The 23775-nt window shown below is 46.8% G+C and overlaps 1 protein-coding gene and 1 long non-coding RNA gene across 2 annotated transcripts; one reads left to right on the top strand and one right to left on the bottom strand.

Annotated features, from left to right (window-relative positions):
* Nucleotides 1-6283: 6283 nt before the first annotated feature.
* On the top strand, nucleotides 6284-10105 carry LOC121142189. The gene is made up of 3 exons (XR_005879170.1): nucleotides 6284-6418; nucleotides 7668-7902; nucleotides 8667-10105. It is a non-coding gene; the product is annotated as an uncharacterized LOC121142189 (long non-coding RNA).
* Nucleotides 10106-10438: 333 nt separating this feature from the next.
* Nucleotides 10439-22452, bottom strand: LOC101822692 (cytochrome P450 2U1). The gene is made up of 5 exons (XM_005082800.4): nucleotides 21251-22452; nucleotides 16837-17472; nucleotides 15924-16085; nucleotides 13975-14142; nucleotides 10439-12840 (listed from the first exon to the last, which is right to left on the bottom strand). The coding sequence occupies exons 1-5, from the start codon at nucleotides 21702-21704 to the stop codon at nucleotides 12662-12664; spliced, it is 1599 nt and encodes a 532-aa protein (XP_005082857.1). The 5' UTR covers nucleotides 21705-22452; the 3' UTR covers nucleotides 10439-12661.
* Nucleotides 22453-23775: the final 1323 nt, after the last annotated feature.

Below are 23775 nucleotides of genomic sequence, written 5' to 3'. Positions count from 1 at the left end.
AAAGCAGCGAGATTTGGAGAATGGCTCTGGGGTAACTGTTTGCTGTGTAAGCACTGAGAACCTGAGTTCATTTCACATAGGATCCCGAGCACCTATGTGAAAATCCGGGGGTGTCGGTGTGTGCCTATGACCCTACCCTGGGGGGGGCAGAGATAGGAGGATCCCAAGAAGCTCGATGGCCAGTCAGTCTGGCCAACTGGTAAGCTCCAGCTTCGGTGAGAGATGGTGTCACTGAGTAGAGCGGAGAGAGACCGAGTGACAGGGAATGTCATTCTACATCAACCTGCGGCACCCTCGTGTGTACACGTGGATGTGCTCTCTCTCTCTCTCTCTCTCTCTCTCTCTCTCTCTCACACACACACACACACACACACACACACACACAAGCACCCTTTCTCTCTCTCTATCTCTCTCTCTTTCACACACACACACACACACACACACACACACACAGAGGCAGCACTATTTGACAGCACACCCAGTGGACTTTGAGAATAGCAAAATCTGTAGTAGGCCCCAAGATGGGGTGGCTGGGCAGGGAGAGCCAGGCAGACAGCCTTCCCATGGCACACGCACAGAGGGGCAGGATTTGGTAACAACCAAGAGTGTTGATGTGTGTTGGGGGGGGGGCATTTCACTGAACAAGTTGTAATTTTCCTTTTGTTTACGGAAAGTTAATGTCCTCTGGCTTCTGGAGAATGAATGGGGGTTATATAGTTGTGCTTGTTGTATTGAATGAGTTTTAGGTTTCCTATATCAGAAAACAAAAAGTTGTGACTCCTTGGAATGGTACAACAGTAAAGCCCAGAACATTCAACCACAGGTTCACTAACTGAAGAACCCATGATTATTGACGCTGCCTGAGATTTCACGGAAATAAATTAATGATTTGCATGGGTAAGGGATGCGATCTGTTTGAGAAGGTCATAGTCCTTTGTTAGTTCATCCCACTGAAAATGTCCTCTATATTACAGGCAAGCCAGGATTTCAAGCAACACTGCTGGGTGTTTTAAACAATAATTTTGTCAGCACGGCTGACTTCAAATATGTGTCTCACACTTTCTTATGCAAGCCGTTATCCTTAAGTCAGCTACTTGGGAAACCTTTCTCTCCAACCCAAAGCGCAGTGGCATTTCCAATTTACAAGTTGAAATTAAAGTCTAGAAAGTCTAAATCATAGATCTTTTGGGAACAAGGTTATTTAAAAAGAAACACCGAAAGTGAATATTTACAGGATGCGTCTGAATTAAAAGTTTCAAGCCCTTGTGTATCTCACCTGTGTACTTGTGGCTGTGGGATTTGTACATCAGGGTTTTCCTGTTTTATAGCAAGGGGACACCTGAGTCGCTGAGGATGGACTGCTCACAGACAGCTGTCTCTAGTGTAATTGCTTGCGATAAAAATTACCGAGTTGGCTAGTGAGGATGGTGCAATGCTAATTCCTTATCACCCAAAGGGGAAAGGTCTTGTGGACTGTGTCTTTACGAATGAAACTCTCAATTTTTTTTTATTTTTTAGGATTCCCATGGACAAAGTTTTATGCTTCTAAAGTGAATCATTTACTCGCCCTTCTGAACAGCAGAAATAACAATAGTCATCTTTCTGAGCGATTTTTATTGACTTTTAATCTTTCAGCCTTTATTTTGTGTGTGCGTCCACACCATGGTCCCATGTGGAGATCATGTGACAACTTGCAGAAGTTAGTTCTCTCCTGCCGTGTAGGCTACCAGGATCACACTCAGGGTGTCAGGTTTGGAAACAAGCAGGTTTACCTCTCAGCTGTCTTGCTGGCCCTTGAGCAGTCTCTATGTACGTACTCCCCTATGTTAAATGCACATCGAAGCAGCCAACACATACTCAGCCCTTTAAGGTGTTTGCCATTGTCCTAAATACTTCAGGTGAGTTAATTTATTAAATCCTCGTGATAATCCCACGTGGCAGCATTCTTTTATACACAAGGAAGCTGAAACGCAGATAAAGAGGTGTAACCACAACTGAACAGGAAGTAGCAGGATTCAAACCCCGGATAGTCTGTTTTCAGGGCTCATGTTCTGGACCACTGTGCTGAGAGCAATCAGTGACAAGCAATGACAGGTCTCAAGGATTTCGTGCTATCGTCTAAAGGTGAAGAAACCAAGGTTTTGAGCACCAAAGCCACTTAGAAACTCACCTAATACAAACCAGGCTCAGAGCTGAACCTCTTCCGAGTCAGGGCCCCATGCTTCTCCTAACCCATCCTCCTTAGGAAGCACCCTCCCTTCTCAGTGGGAAATGGGCAGACAAGAGTGAACATTATACATACGGAGAGCATCATATATGGGAAGAGTGTTGAAAGCATCATGCATTTGGAGATAGTTATTATTCATGTGTAGAGTGTTATACACGTGGAGATCATCTATATATGTGGAGTGCATTATACATGTGGAGAACATGATACATGTGAGAACAGCATGTATGTGAAAAGCATTTTTCATGTTGTTATAGCACGAAAAATAAAAACCCATAGACAGATATTGGGATTCAAGCTTCAAGCTGAAGATCAGAGGAGCAAAGCAGCCAAGGCAGTAGATCTCACCTCTACCCAGCTGAAAGAGCAATCCTGTCTCCACAAATCCTCAGCGGCAAAAGCTCTCAATTCCTGTCTCCTGCTCCTTGTATTCCTTTCTTTGCCCAGCCATATCCTCCTGTCTCCATCTCCCTAGTGCTGGGATTAAAGGCATGAACTCTGTTACTCTTCACTCTTGTGTAGGCCAGGTTGGCTTTGAACTCAGAGACATCCATCTGCCTGTCTCCTGAGTCCTGGGATTAAAGGTGTGTATCACCACTGCCCGATCTCTGTAGCTGTGGCTGGCTTTGCTTTCCGAATCCTCAGGCAAGCTTTACTAAATCCTAAATAATATATCAGCACATGCTGTGGCTGGTAGTTTGAAAGAAAAGGCCCCAGAAGGGAGTGTCACTACTAGGAGGTGTGGCCCCGTTGGAGTAGGTCTAACTTTGTTGGAGGAAGTGTGTCACTATGGAGGCGGGCTTTGAGATCTTATATATGCTCAAGCCACGCCCAGTGAGACAGTTCGCTTCCTGTTGCCTGCACGATGTAGAACTCTCAGCTACTTCTCCAGCACCATGTCTGCCTGCACGCTGCCATGTCCCACCATGATGATAATGGACTGACCCTCTGAATCTGTAAGCTGCCCCTCAGATGGTTTCCTTTGTAAGAGTTGCTGTGGTCATGGTGTCTCTTCACAGCTATAGAAACCCTAAGACAGAAGTACAGGTATTGGGGTATTGCTGTGATAGACTTGACTATGTGTGTATTGGGAGGAATTTGAACTTTGGGTTAGGAAAGCAGTGGAACTTTTTAAGTGCTGCTTAATGGACTTTAGGTAGAACAAGGAAGACAGCGATGCTGAAGGTGATTTGAACTGTGGGGGCCTGGCTCAAGAGGCTTCTGAAGAGGAGAATGCCAGTGTGTGGCCTAGAAACTGGTCTTGTGATATTCTAGAGAAGAATGTGGCTGCCTTTTGACATTGTAAGGTCTGCCTAAGGCTAAAGGGAAGAGTTTTGAATTAATTCCACTGGCAGAGGAGATCTCCAAACAGCCTAGTTTTGACTCTGTTGTGTGGTTGTTAGTGGTCACTCTGATACAGATTTATAACGAAAAGGAGCAAGCTAAGCAAGGAAAAATACAAATGTACAGATTGTGGACTAAAGGGCACCAAGAAGTGAGATGGAGCTAAGTCCTGTGTTCAAGGACATAAACTGATTAAGAAATGGAATAAAGGCCGGGCGTTGGTGGCACACGCCTTTAGTCCTAGCACTTGGGAGGCAGAGGTGGATCTCTGTGAGTTCGAGACCAGCCTTGTCTACAAGAGCTAGTTCCAGAGCAGCCTCCAAAGCCACAGAGAAACCCTGCCTCAAAAAACCAAAAAAAAAAACCAAAAAAAAAAAAAAAAAGAAAAGAAAAGAAAAAAGAAAAAGAAAGAAAGAAATGGAATAAAGGGAGTGATGACCTCAGGGCAAGAGCCCTCCCAGCTAAGCTTCCAACATATGAAAAGAAATTAAAGAAAAGACCAGAGCCAGATGTGGCAATGCACACACACACACACACACACACACACACACACACACACACACACACATGCACGCACACACAGACATACACCTCTAATTCAGATGCACTATTATTTAGTATTCACTGTCACACACACGCACACACACACACACACACACGCATACACGCACGCACGTGCACACACACACAGACATACACCTCTAATTCAGACACACTATTATTTAGCATTCATTGTCACGCACACACAGACATACACCTCTAATTCAGACGCACTATTATTTAGCATTTACTGTGTTGTTTTGTTTTGAGTCAGGGTCTCACTGTGGATCAGGTCAGTCTGGAAGTTGGAATCCTCCTGCCTCAGCCTCCCAAGCGCTGGGATCACAGCTATGCGTCACCGTGATCAGGTAGCTGCCATCTTTCTTCTGTTTTCTGAACTATTGGAGGGTGAGGAACACACGTGATGATGCTTTACTTATAACAGCAGCATAATATTCTTACAGATAAGGTGACTTGGTTATGTTGTTAACTTCCACAAATCTAAACTTGAGCCTTTTCTTTCTAACCTATCATGTGCTCTCCAGTTTACTTAATTAAACAATAATGTCCTTTATACATCCTCTTTTGTGTTTAGTGAATTTGGGGTTGCTTTTCGTTTTTCTCTCACAGCTAGCTCACCTTGTTGGAAGAGGTTTCAGAGAACAGCAGAAGTCTCGGTGTTTTTGTGACCTAGCTTCAGAAGTTTCACATTAGCGTTTCCATGGCGGCCCAGTACTTACACTGGTTCATACTGACCAGCCTGGGAGGGAACTGCTCCAAGGATCATCAGAGCCATCCATCCTTGGCTCTGCCTACCGCACTATTCCAAGGTCATGGAGACCTCTTTACAGGGCTTACTGCCATCTTTGCTACATTACCGTGTCCCTTTGTCGCACACCAAGAGACCTTAGGTGCTGGGTCTACAAATTAGTTTTTTTTCCCCCTCTGAGCTGTTTACACACTGTCCTGCTCACACAGCTGTATCTCGAGTTTGGTTACCTAATATGACTTTGTGTGTGTGTGGATATTTTGATTTTTGACTGTACTGTCACTAAGCACACAGATCGCCACTCAGACCTGATCCCAGTGAAATTCAGGTTTCATCGGTCTTAGTGGACCATCAGCATCTATAGCTGTATCAAATGCCCGACGTGGCTTTATAATCATTTTAGGGTTGAGGATTTGATCTAGTCTGTGGTATGTAGGGGATCAAGTCCCAGAGAAAGGGCATGCATGCTGAAGTTACACAGGAAAACAGCTGCAGGTAGGGGTAGTGCAGCACCACAAACACCGTCTTCACCAGATTACCCCCTCCCTCCCCCTGCGTCCCGGAATGTGCCAGTGCAGTACCGTCTCAACTCCCTAGGGGGAGACAGAGTCTCAGGGTACCCAGACGTTCCGCGGCAATCTGAGAGATGGAGCACCAAAGGTGTCTTTCCTAGTCTGCTACAGACAGGAGAGAGACTCAAGGCCTAAGGAGAGCAGGACTCGGGTCTCAAGGCCTAAGGAGAGCAGGACTCGGGTCTGAAGCAGCTCTCTCTCCTCCAGCTTCCCCGTCCTACTCCGCGCATTCCCACCGGGCTTTACCTGCCTGGGGCTGCAAGTCACCGCGGGCCTGCGAGGTGTTCGTTCCCGCTTGTCTGTCTGGGTTCGCCTTTGCGTACCGTGCTGCTGGTTATCTTGCTACTCCACCTCTCGTCAACAAGGCAGAGAGAACGCACCGTGAAGGCAGCGTAGTTAGCTCTGAACTAATCCCAGAAATTCTTTCATTTCCAATGTAGTTTTTGCCTTTAGATTTTTTAATGGGAGAATTTTTGGTCACAAGAGGGCAGCCAAGGGCTTCTTCAACACACTTCTCTCAAGGGAGGGAAACAACTTTCCTTAGACTTCCTTGGGGGGGGGGGGCTGTTTATTTAACCGTAGTAGGAGAGTCGTGTTCACATGCTTTATGTGGGTATGGATACAGCACATGTGTGTCACTGTGGTCAGTGGGCATGCGGGAGTTACTCCTCTCCTTCCACGATGTTCAGTCCCAGGGATCAAATTCAGGTGGTCTCGCTTGACAGAATTTTCTTTGACAGCCATGTATACTGCTTACTCCCTCCCCCCCCACCACCCCCCCACCTTACAAATCTTTCTCCCCTTCCTATTTGTTTTGTCTCACAGAGCACCGAGTTTCCTGAGGATCGTCTGTGTGACCAGGAGTTTTGAGCTAGCCTATTGGAGCCTGTTGAGATCAGCAGTGGGCACACTTCTGAAAACAAAGGCTCCCTCTCCCAGAATCTACCAGTGGCCGACAGTTCAGCAGTAAGGATGCTGGGCCAATGAGCCCTTTCCCTACCCATGCCTGCTTGCTGACGGCAGTAGTCGAGTAGCCTCGTTTGCTGAAGATTGCATTGGCTGTGCCCGTTCACAGCCCTTCTTTCTGCCTTCAGGCACTCGCATCCACGCCACGCTCCCTTCTGCAGTATCCCTGAGCCGTGTTTCCTTTTCTTTTGGTTTTGCTTATTCTGTGTGTATGAGTGATCATCTGTTTGTATGCACATGCATGTGTGCCAGGTGGCCTCAGAGATCAGACGAGGGCAGTGCATTCCCTGGAAATAGAGTCATGGGTGGTCGTGCCATCGAGTGGGTGCTGGGAACTGAGCCCTCGTCCTCTGAAAAAGTGTCAAACCATCGAGGCACCTTTCCAGCTCTGCACCTCCTTTCTTACTCAAAAATAATCTTTTGAATAGATGAGTAGATTGAAGTCAATGGATACTTAAAGACTCACAAGGAGTAAGAAGCATGCTTTTGTTGCTTCTGCCAAGGTCGCTGGCTTCGGAGGCTTGATGATTTGGTGCAACTAGAGCAAGGGTCAGGGTCAGAGGTGCAGGCTTCCATTCTGGATCCCAGGGCCTTTGGGCTGCTCGCTTCACTCGTGATTTCTCCACTTCTTAAAGAACCAGGAAACAAAAATAGGACGGCTTTAAGTGTCCTTTGGTTCTAAAACTCTGAAATTAAAGAATCCTAGCCTATTATCTCAGACCTTGTAGCCCAGGCTGGTATTGAACTCTGTCTATAGGCAAGAAAGCTCTTGAGTTCCTAATCCTATCACCAACTGTGATTACAGGGGTGCACACCATACTCAGCTGATCTGTGTGCTAGGCATTGAGCCCAGCCAGGACTTGGTGCACGCCAGGCAAGCAGTCTGCCCACTGAGCTTCATTCATTTTGTGAAAATGTTCAGTATGATCCCTTAAGAACAATTAAGGCTTTGACTTTATAGATGGTTATTAAAGTATTGGGAACCAAACAGGTTCTTGGTTATCAGAAATCAGTCACATGAACTGGAAGTTGGCCCAGGTCCCTTTTCTGCTTAACACTGCCATGGCTGCATTTCCCTAGGGTAAGGGCCAGCTGACTTTGGCTCTGTCTCCATCACTGCCCTCAGGCTGCTATGGTTCCTTCTGGGTGCTCCACTGTGAATCTATTCCCAGCTGCTCTTCCTTGGCTCGCCTCAGTGGTCCCCAGTGGTGAAGGCCAATGGGCTTCTCTGGCCTTGTTGTTCTTACAGGGAAACATGCTGAGAGTGTCCCACTGGGTACTGGAATGGGAAAGCCATTGTTCCAACAGATTGTTGCCACCTAGTAACTAGAGCCTGATATTGTCATCAGTGAAGAGCCCTGGCATCATTGTTGCCTCTTAGTAACTAGAGCCTGATATTGTCATCAGTGAAGAGCCCTGGCATCATTGTTTGTGGATCTTGCAGTTATTACTCCTGAGTCCATTACCTATTCATGCTTTGAAAGGTACTTCCCTGTTCTCTTACCACGTGCTACACACACACACACACACACACACACACACACACACACACACACACACGCTCTCGGGCGCACACTTTTTACTTTATAGACATGTTGAAATTGATTTTGGTATGAAGAAAAGTGGGAAAAGTTATTTTAATTTCTAAAACAACCAGTTGTTCCAGCACACTTAAAACTCCTGTTCTATCAAGACTGATGCCACTCCTGTGAGAATGTTTGCTGAGCAGGCAAGACCACCTCAGCTGGAATGCCCAGCATCACATGAAAGCTGAGCACCACAAATGACTCCAGCACTGGGGGGCTGGGGGAAGGAGAGGATCTCAAGAGCTTGCTGACCCAAAAGCATAGCAGACTTCCTAATGCTGCAGCCCTTTAATACAGTTCCCTGTGCTGTGGTGACCCCAACCTTAAAATATTTTTATTGCTACTTCATAACTAATTTTGCTACGGTTATGTATTGTGATGTAAATAACTGTTTTTCAATGGCCTTAGGTGACCCCTGAGAAAGGTTCATTTGAGCCTGAAGGGTGTTGAGACCCACATGTTGAGAACCACTGGGATAGGGTTTCATGAAGGAGGAACCTGACATCCTGTACACACACACACACACACACACACACACACACACACACACACACACGACACCATTCTTAAAAGGCCATATGTTGTTTTGTCTCATTATCTGATGTAAATGCTTTCGAGCTATGTTATTTAGTGGCTTATCATTTTCATTGCTATTTCTGCAGGGATTGGTTAGCGAATAATGCTACACCTCATAAGAAGCTTTAAAGGGCTCAAACTAAGAAGAGCTTTGATGACTATTGCTGAAGAAATCATCTGCAGTGATTTACTGATGCTGGGAACCTTGGGAAAAGGAGATAGATTTAAGCTGTGTGAATTTGAACTCACCCTCAGACAGGAACTCTCTCTGTGTTCTGTGCTCCTTTTAGCAGACAGGTTTCTACCCAAGATCTGGCCACTAGCAAGCCAGAGAGATGGCTCAGCCGGTAAAGGGGCTTGCTGCTAAGTCGGAAATCTGCTCAGTTGAGCCTGGGAAGAGGTGCTGGTTTGGAAGGTCATGGCAGCAGGGTGGCTTCTGGGGCTCTGATTATGATAATTTTCATTTGATAATTGGCAACGTGAGTTTGGCTCGCTTTGTGGCATTTTACTCAGGTATAAGTGCAAATGTTTCCTTAGAGGAGAGACTACCTCTTGCAACATAAGCCTCTGTCTTACGCGTGTTCTGGGGCTGAGTGGACTGTGTCAGGACACTAGTCTCAGTGCTCTGAGAGTCATGCCCGGCTCCTTGAGCACCAGGTTGTAGCTCTTAGCTACTTTTCCAATGCCACTTGTGCCACCATGGTGAAAACAGACTAACCCTCGGAAACTGTAAACAAGCCCCCCTTTTTTGTTTTTGTTTTTTTAAGTAAGTGTTGACTTGTTCATGGTCTCTCTTCAGAGCAATAGAACAGTGCCCCACCTACTTCACAACAAGGCCACCCCTCCCAATAGTGCCACCACTTTGGGGGCCATTTTCATGCAAACCACCAGAGGGCCCTACACAGTGTTCACCTTCCTTAGTTCCTGGCATCTCAGCAAGAAGAAAGAAGGCAAATGTCCTCCATTTTTCCGGCTCTAGTCTTCAGATAAATAGGGATATGTCAGAGAATGCACCAGGCAGCATTCATCTCAATCAACAGACGATGGATCATCTTGGTGATATCCCTGGCTAACCTCTAGAGATAGGCACTCGGTAATTTGCCACTCGGCAGTTGAAAGTACTTGTTGCTCTTACAAGGGATGCAGGTTCAGTCCCCCCAAACCCACATGGCAGCTCACAAACATCTGTAACTCCACTCCCAGGGGATGACATCCTCTGGCCCCGGTGGACACTAAGCATGTGTGTAGTGCGCAGCTATACATCAGGCAAAACATTTACACACATCAAACACATTATAGAAAGCCTGGCTTGTCTGGACATCTCTCTGCACCAGGTCCCCTGAGGGGATATTTTAAAAAGAGTTACCCTCCTGTCTGGCGGTCAGGCCTGTACTACACTGTGGGTCCTGATGGGGGAAGTCCTATGTATATGTCAATAAAACACTGTTGGGCCAATAGGGAACCAAGACAGGTGGGACTAGGAATCCAGGAGAACTCTGGGAAGGAGAAACACAGAGAGTCAAGATGTAACGCCATGGGGTAGGAAGCCCGGAACTATTCTCCGATAAGAGAAATACTTAGATTAACAATTAGTAATTACTTAAGTCAGAGCTAGCCAGTAAGAAACAAACAAGGCCAACAGCTTCATAATTAATATAGTCTCCTGTGTGTTTATTTGGGACTGATGCGGCTCTAGAACCAGGCTGGCGGGAAGGCTTCTCTCAAGGAAAAGGCTTCCTTTTACAGGGTCCCTCTTTCTGAAGGTCTGTTTCCTCTTCCTTTTTGACTAAAAATTGATAGAAACAACAAAAATTGGCAAGCAACTAAAAACAAACACAAACCAGACAGGACTCCTCCATTAAAATTAAAAGTTTAATAAGAATGCCAAGAATATCAGTAAAGATAAGGTTTAGACTTAGTTAGACTCGGAAAAAAAATAAAGTCATCTTCACATTTCAGATGAAGCAAGAAGTGCACAATCGTAAAATATCAGTAGGTTTGGGAAAAGCACAGTCCATCTGTGGCAAGATGTGTAAAAGGGTTTTCAGAGTGCTACATCTTGAGGCACAGTATTAAACTGCTGGACAAACTCAGGATTCTGATGTTGGCTCATAGAAGACGGAGTCTTTTTCAAGCACGGTGTGAAGTCTTTGGTTGAGAGGTCCAGAAATCCACGTGTGAGTCAAGCAGTAAGATTTAAAATCACATGACTCTCTGATCAGGACAAACTACCCTGCTCACGGAGCAGCACACCCATCCCCACGCCGTTTTATCCATAGCATATTCAGCCTCACTCAGTCTCTCTACAGTCAGTCTGCTGGTCTAAAACCATCTCCAGGATACCTAAAGATTAGCCTGTATGTCCGGCATCTCTTCCTGAAAGTGCTTATAATTTAAGAAAAGGAAAACAGTATGGTGGGTAATATAAAGAACATAGCATCAAAAATTAATCAATATGCAATTATAAAATAGTTCACATTTCCTTTTTACTCATGTTAGATCTTTATTCAGTAGCTGTTATTTCTAGCTTGGTAAGCTTTTGAGAGTCTGCCTGGGCACCTGGGAAAGAAGTCTGTAGGAAGATGCTGGAAGCTTTCATCCTGTATTATGTATTAGCAGTTAAGGCATCATTCTAAATTTGCTTAAAGTGGTTACTTTAAATGATTAAAAAGTCTAGTACATTTTTAAACACTGTCTTAAACAGGTCTGGCAAATTATTCTGTTTTAGAACTACCCTAAAGTGACAGCAATAAACACATAGATGGACTCTCCCCTGAAGAGCCTTCCCTAGCTTACTCCCGAGTGGCCTGGGCATCTACCAAGAATAAGGCGTGGTGAGGAGGAGGCAGCAGTGTGGAGCCTGGCCCCAAGGGACACAGGTAACTGAGGACACAGGTACGGGACCCTGTGGGGTCAATACTGAGAAGGCTCAGAAAGTGCTTTCCGGTCACAAGACCAAGTGTCTCGCAGACCTAGTGATGGCATTTTGTAATTGTGGGCCTTAGCATCGCAAAGCTCAGCCCCCTTAGTGTGAGGATTACATACACACATAAAGAAAACGTCCATAGAGGGCCGCTCTCTCAGTATCACCACGGTTCCTTCCACAGGACTGTGGAGACCGAGGGAAGGGCCAGCCTCGGGCACACGGAGCTCCCACTGCTGACTGCATCCTCAGCCCTAGGAGCACAAGCCCCACAGTTTTCCTCCATTACGGTCAAACCTTCCCACGTTTCCGTGTGGTCCCTGGAAGGGCCACTAGAGGCCCTCTTATTAACAAATGGCTTCTTGTCTTGGAGAATACTCAAGTCAGTCACACTGCAGCTGGTGACACAGCAGGAAGAGAGAGGTCGGAACCCTCTGAATGAGAAATCCCTTTTTGACCAATTCCATTATTAGGTTTCTCGGGACAGCATCCAGGGCCCAAGTCAAGGCACCTGCACACAGCTAGGTGGAGCGGACCTGGGCTTGCACCAGGCTCGATGACCATGTGGTTACAGAAAGCAGACAAACAGGTAGATAATGACCTAAGGAGAAGGCTTCTTTTTCCTCAACATACAGGAAAAGGGGACATGTCATCCTAGCTCTATAGAAAGTAAAGAACCTAGACCTAAATACAAAAGATATTCATAAGATAAGCCCAAAGAAACTGATATAGAACCTATGCTAAAAAAAAAATAAAGAAAAAGAAAAAAAATTCTACTCCAATATAAACTAAGTCTGCAACCCTTTCTGACCAAGTGTCTATGTTGAACACTGAAATGTCTGAGGACAGGTCTGCTCCTGAATTGCCCAGCATTTGCTAATAGCAGAGAGGCCATGAGAAATCTCATTACCCCCATTTACCATGGAACAATGGAGGATGAGAGACAAGGTCTGTTCCGGATGAATCTACACGGCTAAATCCAGCATCCATGCTTCCCGGTGGGCAGGAGGCATCCATGGTGTGGCACCCTTTTTCCCCAGGTCTCTTGTCTGGAACCTCTCTTGGCTGTGCTGAGTTGCTGGGCCCATGCTCATCAGCATGGAAGACTGCCTAGGCTACATTTGGCTGTTGTCCCCTTCTGTCTTCTCAGTGGCATCTTCATCTCTTTGAGACAGTTACATGAAACGGGTGCGGGGCTAGCGTGAGGCCGAATCTTCCAGTCATGATGGGCTTCTCGGAGCCCTCCGGTAAAGCGAAGGTGAAACTCTGCATCAGGCTCACAAACATGAGGAATAACTCCATCTTTGCCAGCTGCTCTCCCATACACACCCGCTTCCCTAAGGGAGGTCAGAGAAGAAGGGACGGTTATGATACAACCCCGTTCTTTTGTAGCAAGCGCCCAGCTTTAGTCTGTGGAGAGTTTTAAAGCAAAATCACCACACAAGGCACAGTCTCCCTCAGGTTATCTGTCCACACAGTCAGTTCACCACTGTGCTCCTAGTCACGGATCCCCAGCAACAGTCACTCTGCTGCCTTCCTATTTATCTCATCTTCCCAGTGACCTGGAGGACTCAGAGAAAGAGTCAGATCAAAGTTTCTGGAACCTTCTGTTTCCACAGAAAGGACTTTGTGTGCCTTAATCCAGGAACGCAAAGAAAGACCTGAGGGTAGAGAATCCCTCACATACCAGCCTCGTAGACAAGGATCTGTTCTCAGGCCTATGACTTGGTAGAGGCACTTGCTGATACTGGTACCCTGACACCCACGACCTAACAACCCGAACTGAATCCCTGGGACCCACATGGTGCAAGAGAGCCAATCGCTTCCAGTTTGTCCTCTGGTGTGTCCTGGGGCATCTGGCTCCCTCCCTACCACAAACACATACACACAAAGTAAATAAAATGCAATTTTTAAAAGCTTGTGCTTAACTCCAGTAGTTCATTAACCTCCCCTGTTTCTCAGGCCCCAAAGAGCCTAAGCAACCAGGAAAGGAAGATTTCTAGTCATAAAGATTATGTTCAACTCCCTCCTCCTTTCTTCTGTCTCTCCTGTCGATGGAACCGAGGGGCTCAAACATGCAAGGCAAACGGAACACACCGCTAATAACTCACTGCTGTCCACAGTTCTACTTTTTTTTTGGTTCTACGAGACAGGGTTTCTCTGTATTGTTTTGGAGGCTGTCGGTTCAGCCCTGTCTCAAACTCACAGAGATCCGCCTGCCTCTGCCTCCTGAGTGTTGGGATTAAAGGCATGCGCCACCACCTCCCGGCCTACTTTTATTTTTCTTCTGAAGAAGAAAAAAATGTTGAGTCAGCAAGGCAACTCAGTAGGCGAGAACCCTGCTAATCGCTACACCTACAATTACATATACACACCGCAAACATACGCCTGTATACACACATGCTCACCTGAGCACGTACACACAATAATGATGAAGTCAAAAACAAATTTAAAACCAAGGTTTAACTGACCTATCCCAAAAGGAATAAAAGTTTCTCTCTTCAAAAGCTGTCCCTGGTCATCCAGAAACCGATCAGGACAGAAGTCATCTGGCTTCTCCCAAATGGCTGGGTCTCTGTGTACTGACCACAAGTTGGGAATGACCACTGTCCCTTTAGGAATAGTGTATCCTTGGAGGACTGTAGACAACAAAGAGAAGTCAGTGACACACTTTCACTGTTAGTTTCTTCAGACATCACTGTTTCAAGAGTGAAATTATTTACCCACTTAACATTGTAATTGGTGGAGACCAAATTCTGAGGTTCTTGAGGGGAGGGGTAAGATCTTATCAACCAGCACTTTCTCTCTGCTTTACCCCAGACCCAGCCTGAGATGGGAGTGGTCGGGTTAGGTGTTGGATCAAGTCAGGCCACAAAACTTAAAATCAAGGAAACACTAAAACAGAAATAGGACATTCTAGGTAAACTTTCCCCAAGGTTTATACTCTTAAAAATTACACAGCAACGTGTCTTAGTTAGGGTTACTATTACTGTAATGAAATAGCACGACCAAAGCAACTTAGGGAGGGAAGAGTTTATCTGTCTTACACTTTCATTTCTTTTTTGGTTTTGTTTTTGAGACACGGTTTCTCCATAGCTTTGGAGCCTGTCCTTGAACTGGCTTTATAGACCAGGATGGCCTCAAACACACAGAAAACTGCCTGACTCTGAGTACTGGGATTAAAGGCAGGCCCACCACCACCCAGCTACACTACCATTTCAGTGCCCATCACCGAAGGGAGTCAGGACAGGAACTCACACAGGGCAGGGTCCTGGAGGCAGGAGCTGATGCAGAGGCCATGGAGGGTGCTGCTTGCTAACTTGCTCCTCATGGCTTGTTCAGCCTGCTTTCTTATAGAACCCATGGCCACCAGCCCAGGGCTGGAGCCACTCACAACAGGCTGGGCCTTCCCCCATCAATCACTAATTAAGAAAATGACCTATAACAGCAGTTTTCAACCTGTGGGTCCAGACCCCTTTGGAGGTTGGACAATCCTTTAACAGAGGTTGCCTCAGACCATCAGAAATATCACATATTTACATTACAATTTATAACAGCAGCAAAATTATAGTCATGACATAGCAATGAAAATGATTTTATGGCTGAGGTCACAGCATGAGGAACTGTAATAAAGGGTCACAACATTAGGAAGGTTGAGAACCACTGCCCTAGAGGCTTGCCTGCAGCCCAATATTAACTGGGGTCGCCTCCTCTCAGATGACATTATTATATGGAGGGCACACTAAGAAAAGAGACCTGCAGGGAACTCAGCTCACACTAGTACTGACTGCAGCCTGGCCAATACCCCACAGGTGCTGGACACTACAATGGGTCTAATTTGCATTCTGGGCTGTCTCAAGAAGCTTTAAATTTTGCCCTTCCCATCAACCTCTCTCTGACTCTCCGAAACAAAGTTACCCAAGGTCACAATTCTCCTGGTTCAGCCTCCCTGGGGTTACAGGTGTGTGGCACCGTTGGTTATAAAGAGGAGGGTTAAAGGCATGCTGGACTCCACCAGGTGATAAGTTAAAGTTTGTGACCCTAGAGTCAGGCTGGAGCATTCCAATTTTTAAATAAGTTCACTTTGGTTGCAGAATTTTAAAAACCAAAGTGGGCTAATTTGAGGGAGACTGAAGGGGCCACTGTCAACTCCAGAATTTCTTCTGCCCACATAGCTGACTTGGAGGATGACATCATATTTTGCTAGTGTGTGTGTGTGTGTGTGTGTGTGTGTGTGTGTGTGCACCGGAGGCCAGAGGGCTCCTGGTAATGACTACAGTGCCTGTGATGACAGTTAAGGGTCAAACAATCCCTGGACTTTCAGCCTGGGACACAGAGCTATTTCTGCTGTGACCACACCCTCCCCACACTGCACGCCCTCAGGAGCATGCAGAGAAGAGAAGGCAGGCTCCCGACTTGCCTGTTTTCTCCGAGGTCATATGAGGAATGGCAAGGGGCACCACCATGGACAACCGCTGCACCTCCATGATGGTGGCTTCTGTGTATGGCATCTGGGCCTTGTCCGTGAGGGAAGGAACCCGGTCACAACCAATGACCCTTTCGATTTCCTCATGAACCTTTTCTATGCAAAAAGGAAAGAAGGCACAGATAAGCCCAGGAGAGCTCAGTCAGCACTCTTACGCAAACTTTACCCAGTGAGGCATCAGTGGCCAACTGTGGCCTCATTCAAGATTGGTAGAGACATAAGCCATTGGGCTGGAGCTCTGCAGAACAGACTCTGTGAAAGAAACAGCATGCTGGACTCAGGGGCACCCAACATTCAAAAGCCTGTGGTTGCACACCTGTTCTCCACAGTGGTGACATTACCAGGGAGAACCTCGTGGGAGGATTTAGGTTCAAGGGGTATGCCTTGAGGACTGTGCAACCCTGGGACTTCCTTGTTTTCTGCATTTGCCCAGAGGAAACGCCCCTCCACGATGCAATATCTTAGCCACAGAGCCATGGCAACAGAGCCAACTGGTCATAGACTGAATCCCAGAAACCCCGAGTCAAAATACTTCTCTCATGTCAGCTGATTATCAATCCACTTCGTTGCAGCATTGAAAAGCTAGCTAACATAGGTTCATGTGTATGTGTACTCCTCACCCACCTGGATTCTCAAGACTCAAAACCTTTATATAATAATGAAGTTACTGTTTAGGCAACTAGGTTTGGGGATAATCTGTTGCTTAGTAATAGTTGAAATAGGTAGCCACAATGACGACTACGGTAAGAAAGAAAATGGACCCTTGAAGAAGTTCACAGTTCCATCAGCTGCTGCCTGGTTTAATTACCTGCCTTTAGCCCGAGGAAAGAACAAATCTAGCAATTACTTTGCACGTCAGGGTTCAGTGACATGTACAGCAGGCACCAAAGCAAAGAGTTGGTTGTGGTGTCGGTGCCAGCAATGAAGAGGTCCCCAATGATGTAGAACAGGTAGTCCTCACTGAAGCTGGTGCCACTGCTGGTCGCCCTCTCCTCCTCCACGTGCAGAAGGTACATGTCTATGAAGTCCTGAGGGTTGCTGGCGTCCAGAGACTCCCGGTGCTCTTTGATGATGTTTTTAAGGAAGCGGGTTATGTCCCGTTCGATCTGCCTTAGTTCCTTGCACGGCCCGAAGGGGAGGTAGTAAAGCCAGGAGCATATGTTAATGAGAAAGAGCTGGCTGTGCAAGCAGATCTCCAGCCCCCGAGACATGAAGCCCAGCACCTTCTTAAACTCCCCGTTGGTGTAATCGAAGCGCTGGCCGAAGCACAGGGAGCAGATGATGTTGGAGATGGCGTTGCTGATGATGGGGGAGGGGCTGAAGGGGGCGTCCCCGTGTTTCTGCATTTCCTCTTTTACATACTTGAACTCCTCGATAATCTTGGGTTCCAGGCTAAGCTTTCCCAAACCAAAATGACGAAGTGTGGAATGGGAGAACTTCCTCTGCTGCTTCCAGATTGCACCATAGTGTGCAAACACAATTCCTGTGAAGGGCAGAGGGGAAGGTGAGAACAAGGCCTGGGGACAGCAAACGGGACATGCCATGAGGTATATTCTGTACTCCAGTCTCCCATCCAAGTACTAACCAGGCCCGACCCTGCTTAGCTTCCGAGATCAGACGAGATCGGGCGCGTTCAGGGTGGTATGGCCGTAGACCTGTACTCCAGTCTCTTGGCCAAGGTTCATACACAGATAAAGACAACCAGTCAGGTTCATGTTTCAGTGTAAAGACATCTGTTCCCAATAAACGCTAAATTAGGATCACTTGCTATAAAGTTATTATTTATTGTAACTTCCGGAAAAATGGAAAACAATGAGTTGCTTTGAACATCTTTCAAACAAAAAGCACCCGTACTTGTAGCAGGCTTTCTTACCACCAAACAGCTCCCAAATCATGGCATGGAGACTTATTGCTAATTAAACGCTCAGCCGTATCTTACGCTTGTGCCACTAGCTCTTTTTTTTTTTTTTTTTTTTTTTGGTTTTTCCAGACAGGGTTTCTCTGTATTGTTTTGGAGGCTGTCCTGGAACACATTCTGTAGACCAGGCTGGCCTCAAACTTACAGAGATCCGCCTGCCTCTGCTCGCTAAAGCACTGGCTGAATAAATGAACACTCCATCTGGGAGAGAACCACTAGGGGTCAGTAAATGTTAAAGAATCAAAATGTAGGCTGATGGCAAAAATCTGAAGCACCTGAACTCACCAAGAGCGGCATCCTACTTGGTCCTAATGTGTACATCTCCTACCATCGAGCCCAACAGAACTGCTCCTCAATGGACCAGCTATTATCAAATGGACCAGCTATTATCAAATGGACCAGCTATTATCAAATTACTTCCTGTTACCCACTTTATCCTTTTAATGCCCCTCTCATCTCGGCCAGTTTTCCTCCAGTGGGGAGCAGATGAAGTCCTGGACAAATGTGTGTTGCTGAGCTGACCATGTTAAGGACCCCAATGTCTCAGACTAAGGAACAGCAAAGACCCCCAAACAGTATCACAAGTTAGGACCAAGTGTTGAAACACACGAGCCTGTGGAGGAGTCCACATTCAAACCACCACCACCATGTTCTGAGTCCTTAGCATGTGATGTGCAGTATATTGCCCATGGAATGCTGACCTAGTTCTCCTGTTGAGTTCTTTTATACTATAAGTACCCCTGTAAAGTGTCCTTCAAGAGTGGGGGTTCGGCTCAGTCATACAGTACATAACTACCATGCACAAAGCCCTGGGTTCAATCCCCAGCAATGGGAAAAGAGAAGCATTTCAGTATAAACATCTATGTAGACAAATGCTGGGTTGGACATGGACTTCCTCCAAAATTTAAAGACATCACTATGAGCCATAAAATGTGGAAATCTTCACATGATTGCACATTGTCAAATTACTGTTCTAACTAGATTAAGCACAGAGCAGAAGTACAACTTAAGCAGCAGCCGTCACTTGATAGGAAGATAGGAGAGAGTAGGAGACAAGGAGAATTCTGGGAAAGGTAGCCAGAGAGAGACCTTGAGATACTCCACTCTCTGCCTTAGTCTATTGACTATCTCCTACTGCATCTGTAGCTCACCACTAGGCTGGTAGCCTGTTGCGGGGCATTTGATTGCATTATGTGAACTGCACCTTCTGACTAGTTTAATAAAGAGCTGGAGGGCCAATAGCTAGACAGGAGAGAATGGGCGGGACTTGTGGAGAGAAAGGGGATGCAAGGGATTCACCAGAGGGCAGCAGAGGGAGTTGGGTGTATAGGATGGAGAGGTAATGAGCCTCGAGGTTGATTAATATAAAAGGGTTCATTTAAGTTATAAGAGCTAGTTGGGAACAAGACTAAGCTAAGGCTGAGCTTTCATAGTTAAAAGTCTCCATGTCATTTGAGAACTGGCAGTCCAAAGAAAGTCCAACTACAGTATTCCAAACACTGGTTCATGTTGCTGTGACTACAGCTATAATTGGGTGGGGGGTTTATAGAGAACACTGGAGGTCCAAGCCAATATACACTTCCTTGTCTTCTTCCACGAGTGGCCAGATTAGCCGGATGTTCTTGGCCTAAATTTCATCCAGAGTAAACTTCCAGACTCCTGTCTTAATCTAGAAGCATCTTGCACAGGGGCTGTCATGTGTCCTCCATCCTGAATGTCTTACACAGGGAATGTCATATCTGCTCTGTCTTGAACCCATCTCTAACTAAGAGGCCAATAAGGTGCAGTGTAACCCAGAGCATTCATCTCCTATCTCCTGCAGAGGTTGGAGTGGTCTTAGGAACAAGAGCTAACCACACTTTATATGGCATTCAAATTCCATCTGTCTTAGCCCAATGCTCTTTCTGCTGCCTCAGATCACAGGTGCCTCCAATTCCAGAGCTTCTCTGAGGCCCTGAAAGAGGTGTTTACACAGGAAAGTCAGGAATCAGGGTGAGGGAGGGGATGTCAAAGTGTGAAGTCAGGGGCCACCCTCCTGAACGGAAGCATATATGTCACCCACCATGAAGCAAAGTGACAGATTCAGTCTTGTACTTCAGTGTCTAAAGATAGGATACGGGGTTGGGAGACTGCTGAAGAGTCAAGATCAATACGGCAGTTTCTGCAGAGGGAGATACTCATGGAGTATGGGAACAGAGTAGAAACCATTGGGCATAGTCTTGAAGTATCCTCTGCCCCTCCCCTAATATTCTTTTAAACTTAATTTTGGGCAACTTCTTGGACATGGATAGACGGCAGCCATGTTTTTTGTGAAAATATTAGAGAGGCTATGAACAAAAAACGTTCAGTTCAACAAGCCTAGCTTCTGGATTTATTTTATTTTTTATTTTTTGGTTTTTCGAGACAAGGTTTTTCTGTGTAACAGTGTTGGCTGTCCTGAAACTTGCTTTGTAAACCAGGCTGGCCTTGAACTCACTGAGATCCGCCTGCCTCTGCCTCCTGAGTGCTGGGATTAAAGATGTGTGCCACCACTGCCCGGCTGTCTTCTAGACTTTCTTATACTTTTGCAATTGAAAGTCACCGGGTAGAAGGGTCTCGAAGCCTGTTCAAGACACCCCAAGGCCAAGTCCACAAAGATTTATTTGCCCTACAGGGACACAGGGCAGGGAATAAGAGACAAAGATGGGAGGCGGAGTAAAAGGAGAAGGGGAAGGGAACAGGGGAGAGAGAAAAGGGGCAGGAGAGGGGGAAGGGATATTTGTGGGGAGTGAGGAAAAGGAGTGTCTCCGGATAGAGAGGGACAGATGTGGCCCATCAGCAAATGACAGTTTATAAAGTTGAAATGATAGGATAGGATGAGTTGGTTAGTGTTGACTGTGCATGTTAATCAAGGTGGCCAAAGGGGACTTTTGATTGTTGGACTTCAATACTCTTATAGTTGGACCTTGGTAGTCAGACGTGGCAAACAGGGGAATGGACCTTTAGGGATGAAATCTATCGGATCTTAGGGAGGCAGAGGGAATGAGGAAGGACAAGGCTTGCCTGAGCCATGTTTGCCATGCTCGGGCTGGCTAGAGTTCCTGCTCTGGATGAAAACAATTTTCTCTTCCCTTTTCTAACACGACCAGAGTTAGAAATGCTGGGGTCACAGACCTATGAGTGAGGAGGCCTCGTGTGGGACACAGGGTGGCCCCTGATTTCACACTTTGGTATGCCTCCCCACCCCTAGCTTTCCCGTGGGTCTCCCACTTTGATCTCACACTAGATACTACGCCTACTCACACGCGCACATGCACGCACACGCACACACACGGCGCAGGTCCGGCGCCCGCGGCGTGCTCACCCTTCTCCTTGGTCATGATGGAGATGAGCGGCATCCGCGGACGGTCACTGAACACTTCAGCCTGCTGCACCAGCGCCTCGCGCACGCTGCGGAAGTCGCTGAGGACCACCACCAGACGGTGGCCGATGAATAAGCTGAAGACGTTGCCGTAGACGCCGGCCAGCTTGGCCAGGCGCACGTGCGTGGCCACGGCGTCGGTGTCCTTCTGGCCGCCCGCGCCCAGCCAGAACTGCCGCCGCAGGAAGCGCGGCACCAGCAAGTGCCCGATGTTACCCACGAGTGGCCGGGGTGCGGGCCCGGGAGGAATGCCGCATGCGCGCTGCCGCCGCAGCCAGACCCAGCCCAGCAGCACCGCCAGCCCGCAAAGCAGCAGCGCCCCTCCCGCGGCCCGCAAGTGCAGCCCAGCTCCCGGCTGCTCCCCAGCCGCGGGATGCGGATCCTCGGGCGACGACATGCTCTAGCTCAGCGGCAGACGCGCCGATGCCTGTCGCAGGCAGCATGGCCCGAAGGTCAGGGGAGGGGCAGGGCAGGGTGCGCTCTCCGGATTGGCTGCACTGCGTGCTCTTCTCCGCGTCCTCCAATCAGCTGCTCCTACGTAGGGAAAGGGGTGGAGCCGTCCTTCCTGAGGCAACAGAGCAGAGCGGAGCTGTTTTGAACCATTCGTGTTGTTTGCTTGTTTGTTGTTGCTTTGTTTGTTTGTCTAGTGTGTGCATTGCATTAGCAGCGGCAGGCTCCTCCGGAAAGTGGGAGCTTTCTGTGGGTTTTTGCGTGGGTCTTGATTATATCGAAACACTCATAGATTGGAAAGGCTGATGGCTTTATCATTGGCATTAGGCCAGACCTGAGACACGGAGCTTATAATAAAAAATGTGATTTGCGGAATTCCACCAACACGGTCCTTGAGTCTGCTCTGGTGATGGCCTGTGAGTATTTTACCTGCCTGTTATTTACAGGCCTGCTGCTGTGATTCCTCTTGGTTAGGTTGGTCCTAGAATTGTTAAGGTTGGACCGATTTTTATTTCTATTTTGATAGCCTAGGACTCACTATGTACATCAGGTTGACCTCGAATCCAGAGATTTACCTGCCTCTGCCTCCAACACTTGGGTATTAAAAGCACAGGCTACCATGCTTGGCCAAGATTGAACCAATTTTCAAGCTCTTTATTTTGTGGTGTTGGGGATCAAATCCTAGGCTTTGCTTTTTCTAGGGAGGTGCTCCGTCTTTTAGCCACATCTCAGGTTCCTGTGTTAGACCAATTCAATTTGGACCTTTTCCCTCTTCTAGACACACACTGATTCTATCTTTCTTTATAGAAAAGTTCAATTCACAAAAAAAAAAAACTTAAACTGTTTAGTCCTTTTTATGGCAGAGGATCTATTGGACATATTTGTTTGCCTTATCTTCTGCCATTTCCCTGTTACCAAACACCTGGACTGCTTAGATTTTGGGATTAAGATACTTGTTCCAATCCTTTCACAACTTTATACAAATAAAACTGGACTCTGTTACCTTTGAAATTCTGCCTTCCCCTAGGACCATCACAGGGAAAACATGCAACTAATTCTGGAGGGCAGTTGAAGACAGACCTAATTGCCTCCCTCTTGTGTAAGATATAACAGCACTGGTGACATTTCCTAAATATTCTCTTATTTTCATTAATAGCTGTGTACAGTAGGTAAAGAGTGTTTGTGCCGAGTTATAACTATGCCCCAATTCATATATTCAAGAACCTGTCCCCAATTCTTCAGACTATGACCCTCGCGTCTAGGAGGGGTTGCATCAGATGCAATTAAGTTAAAATGAGGTTATCGGTGTGAACCTAGGGTCAGGTGGGTAGCCCCTAATCCAGTATTACTGGAGACTGTGAAGGGACCCCTGAAGAAAGGCATGGGAGAACCTAGCAAGAAGGCAGCATCAGCCTCAGAAGCTGGCCCTGGAAATAACTTTGATCTTGACTTCTGGCCTCTAGAACCATGGGAAGTAAATTCTGCTATGGAGCTACCTTCTCTATAGCCTTTGGCAGCAATCTTAAAAACTCATATAAAAAGTCATATTGTTCTTCCTGCGTACCATTTAAAACCTCCAGTACAACTCATCCAGCTTCATAGGGATGCATGTCTTTCCCAATTAAATGCAGGGCATTATTGCCAGGTAAAGGGACACATTGTGTGACAAAACTTCCCCTGGGGAGATGAAACATATTTTCTCACTCCAGATGGGGGACCCCATGACAGACCAAAGTACAGATACCACCAGTATAAGTTGTTTTGGGGTTATTCAGCAATATGGGTGAGGGGTCACTTACAGGAGCAGAAGTGGCTAAAAGATCACCAAGCCACCCCAGCATGGGTGAAAGCTCACAAAAGCTGGGAACCTGGAGCACACACAGCTTGGAGGCAACTCAGAAGACTGGAATGTTCTTCCCAGGGTCTCAGTTGGTCTAAACCACTTCCAGGAAGCTCGTATGTTTTCTATTTCTTCTAGGTACCTGGCCAGGTATAGGAGTCTTCTTTGCAGCTTGATT

This window comes from Mesocricetus auratus, unplaced genomic scaffold, assembly GCF_017639785.1.
Source record: "Mesocricetus auratus isolate SY011 unplaced genomic scaffold, BCM_Maur_2.0 Super-Scaffold_100009, whole genome shotgun sequence".
NCBI lineage: Eukaryota > Metazoa > Chordata > Mammalia > Rodentia > Cricetidae > Mesocricetus > Mesocricetus auratus.
Note: the sequence above shows the minus strand (reverse complement) of the source record. Positions and strands in the feature narration are given on the sequence as shown.

Bases quoted from the DNA above. Each gene is read 5' to 3' on its own strand.
- LOC101822692 (XM_005082800.4), bottom strand. From the start codon at position 21,704: ATGTCGTCGCCCGAGGATCCGCATCCCGCGGCTGGGGAGCAGCCGGGA. The intron at 17,473-21,250 runs GTGAGCACGCCG...TGCCCTTCACAG, and splicing joins CATCATGACCAAGGAGAAGG to GAATTGTGTTTGCACACTAT. The intron at 14,143-15,923 runs GCAAGTCGGGAG...TGTTGTCTACAG, and splicing joins TATGACCTCGGAGAAAACAG to TCCTCCAAGGATACACTATT.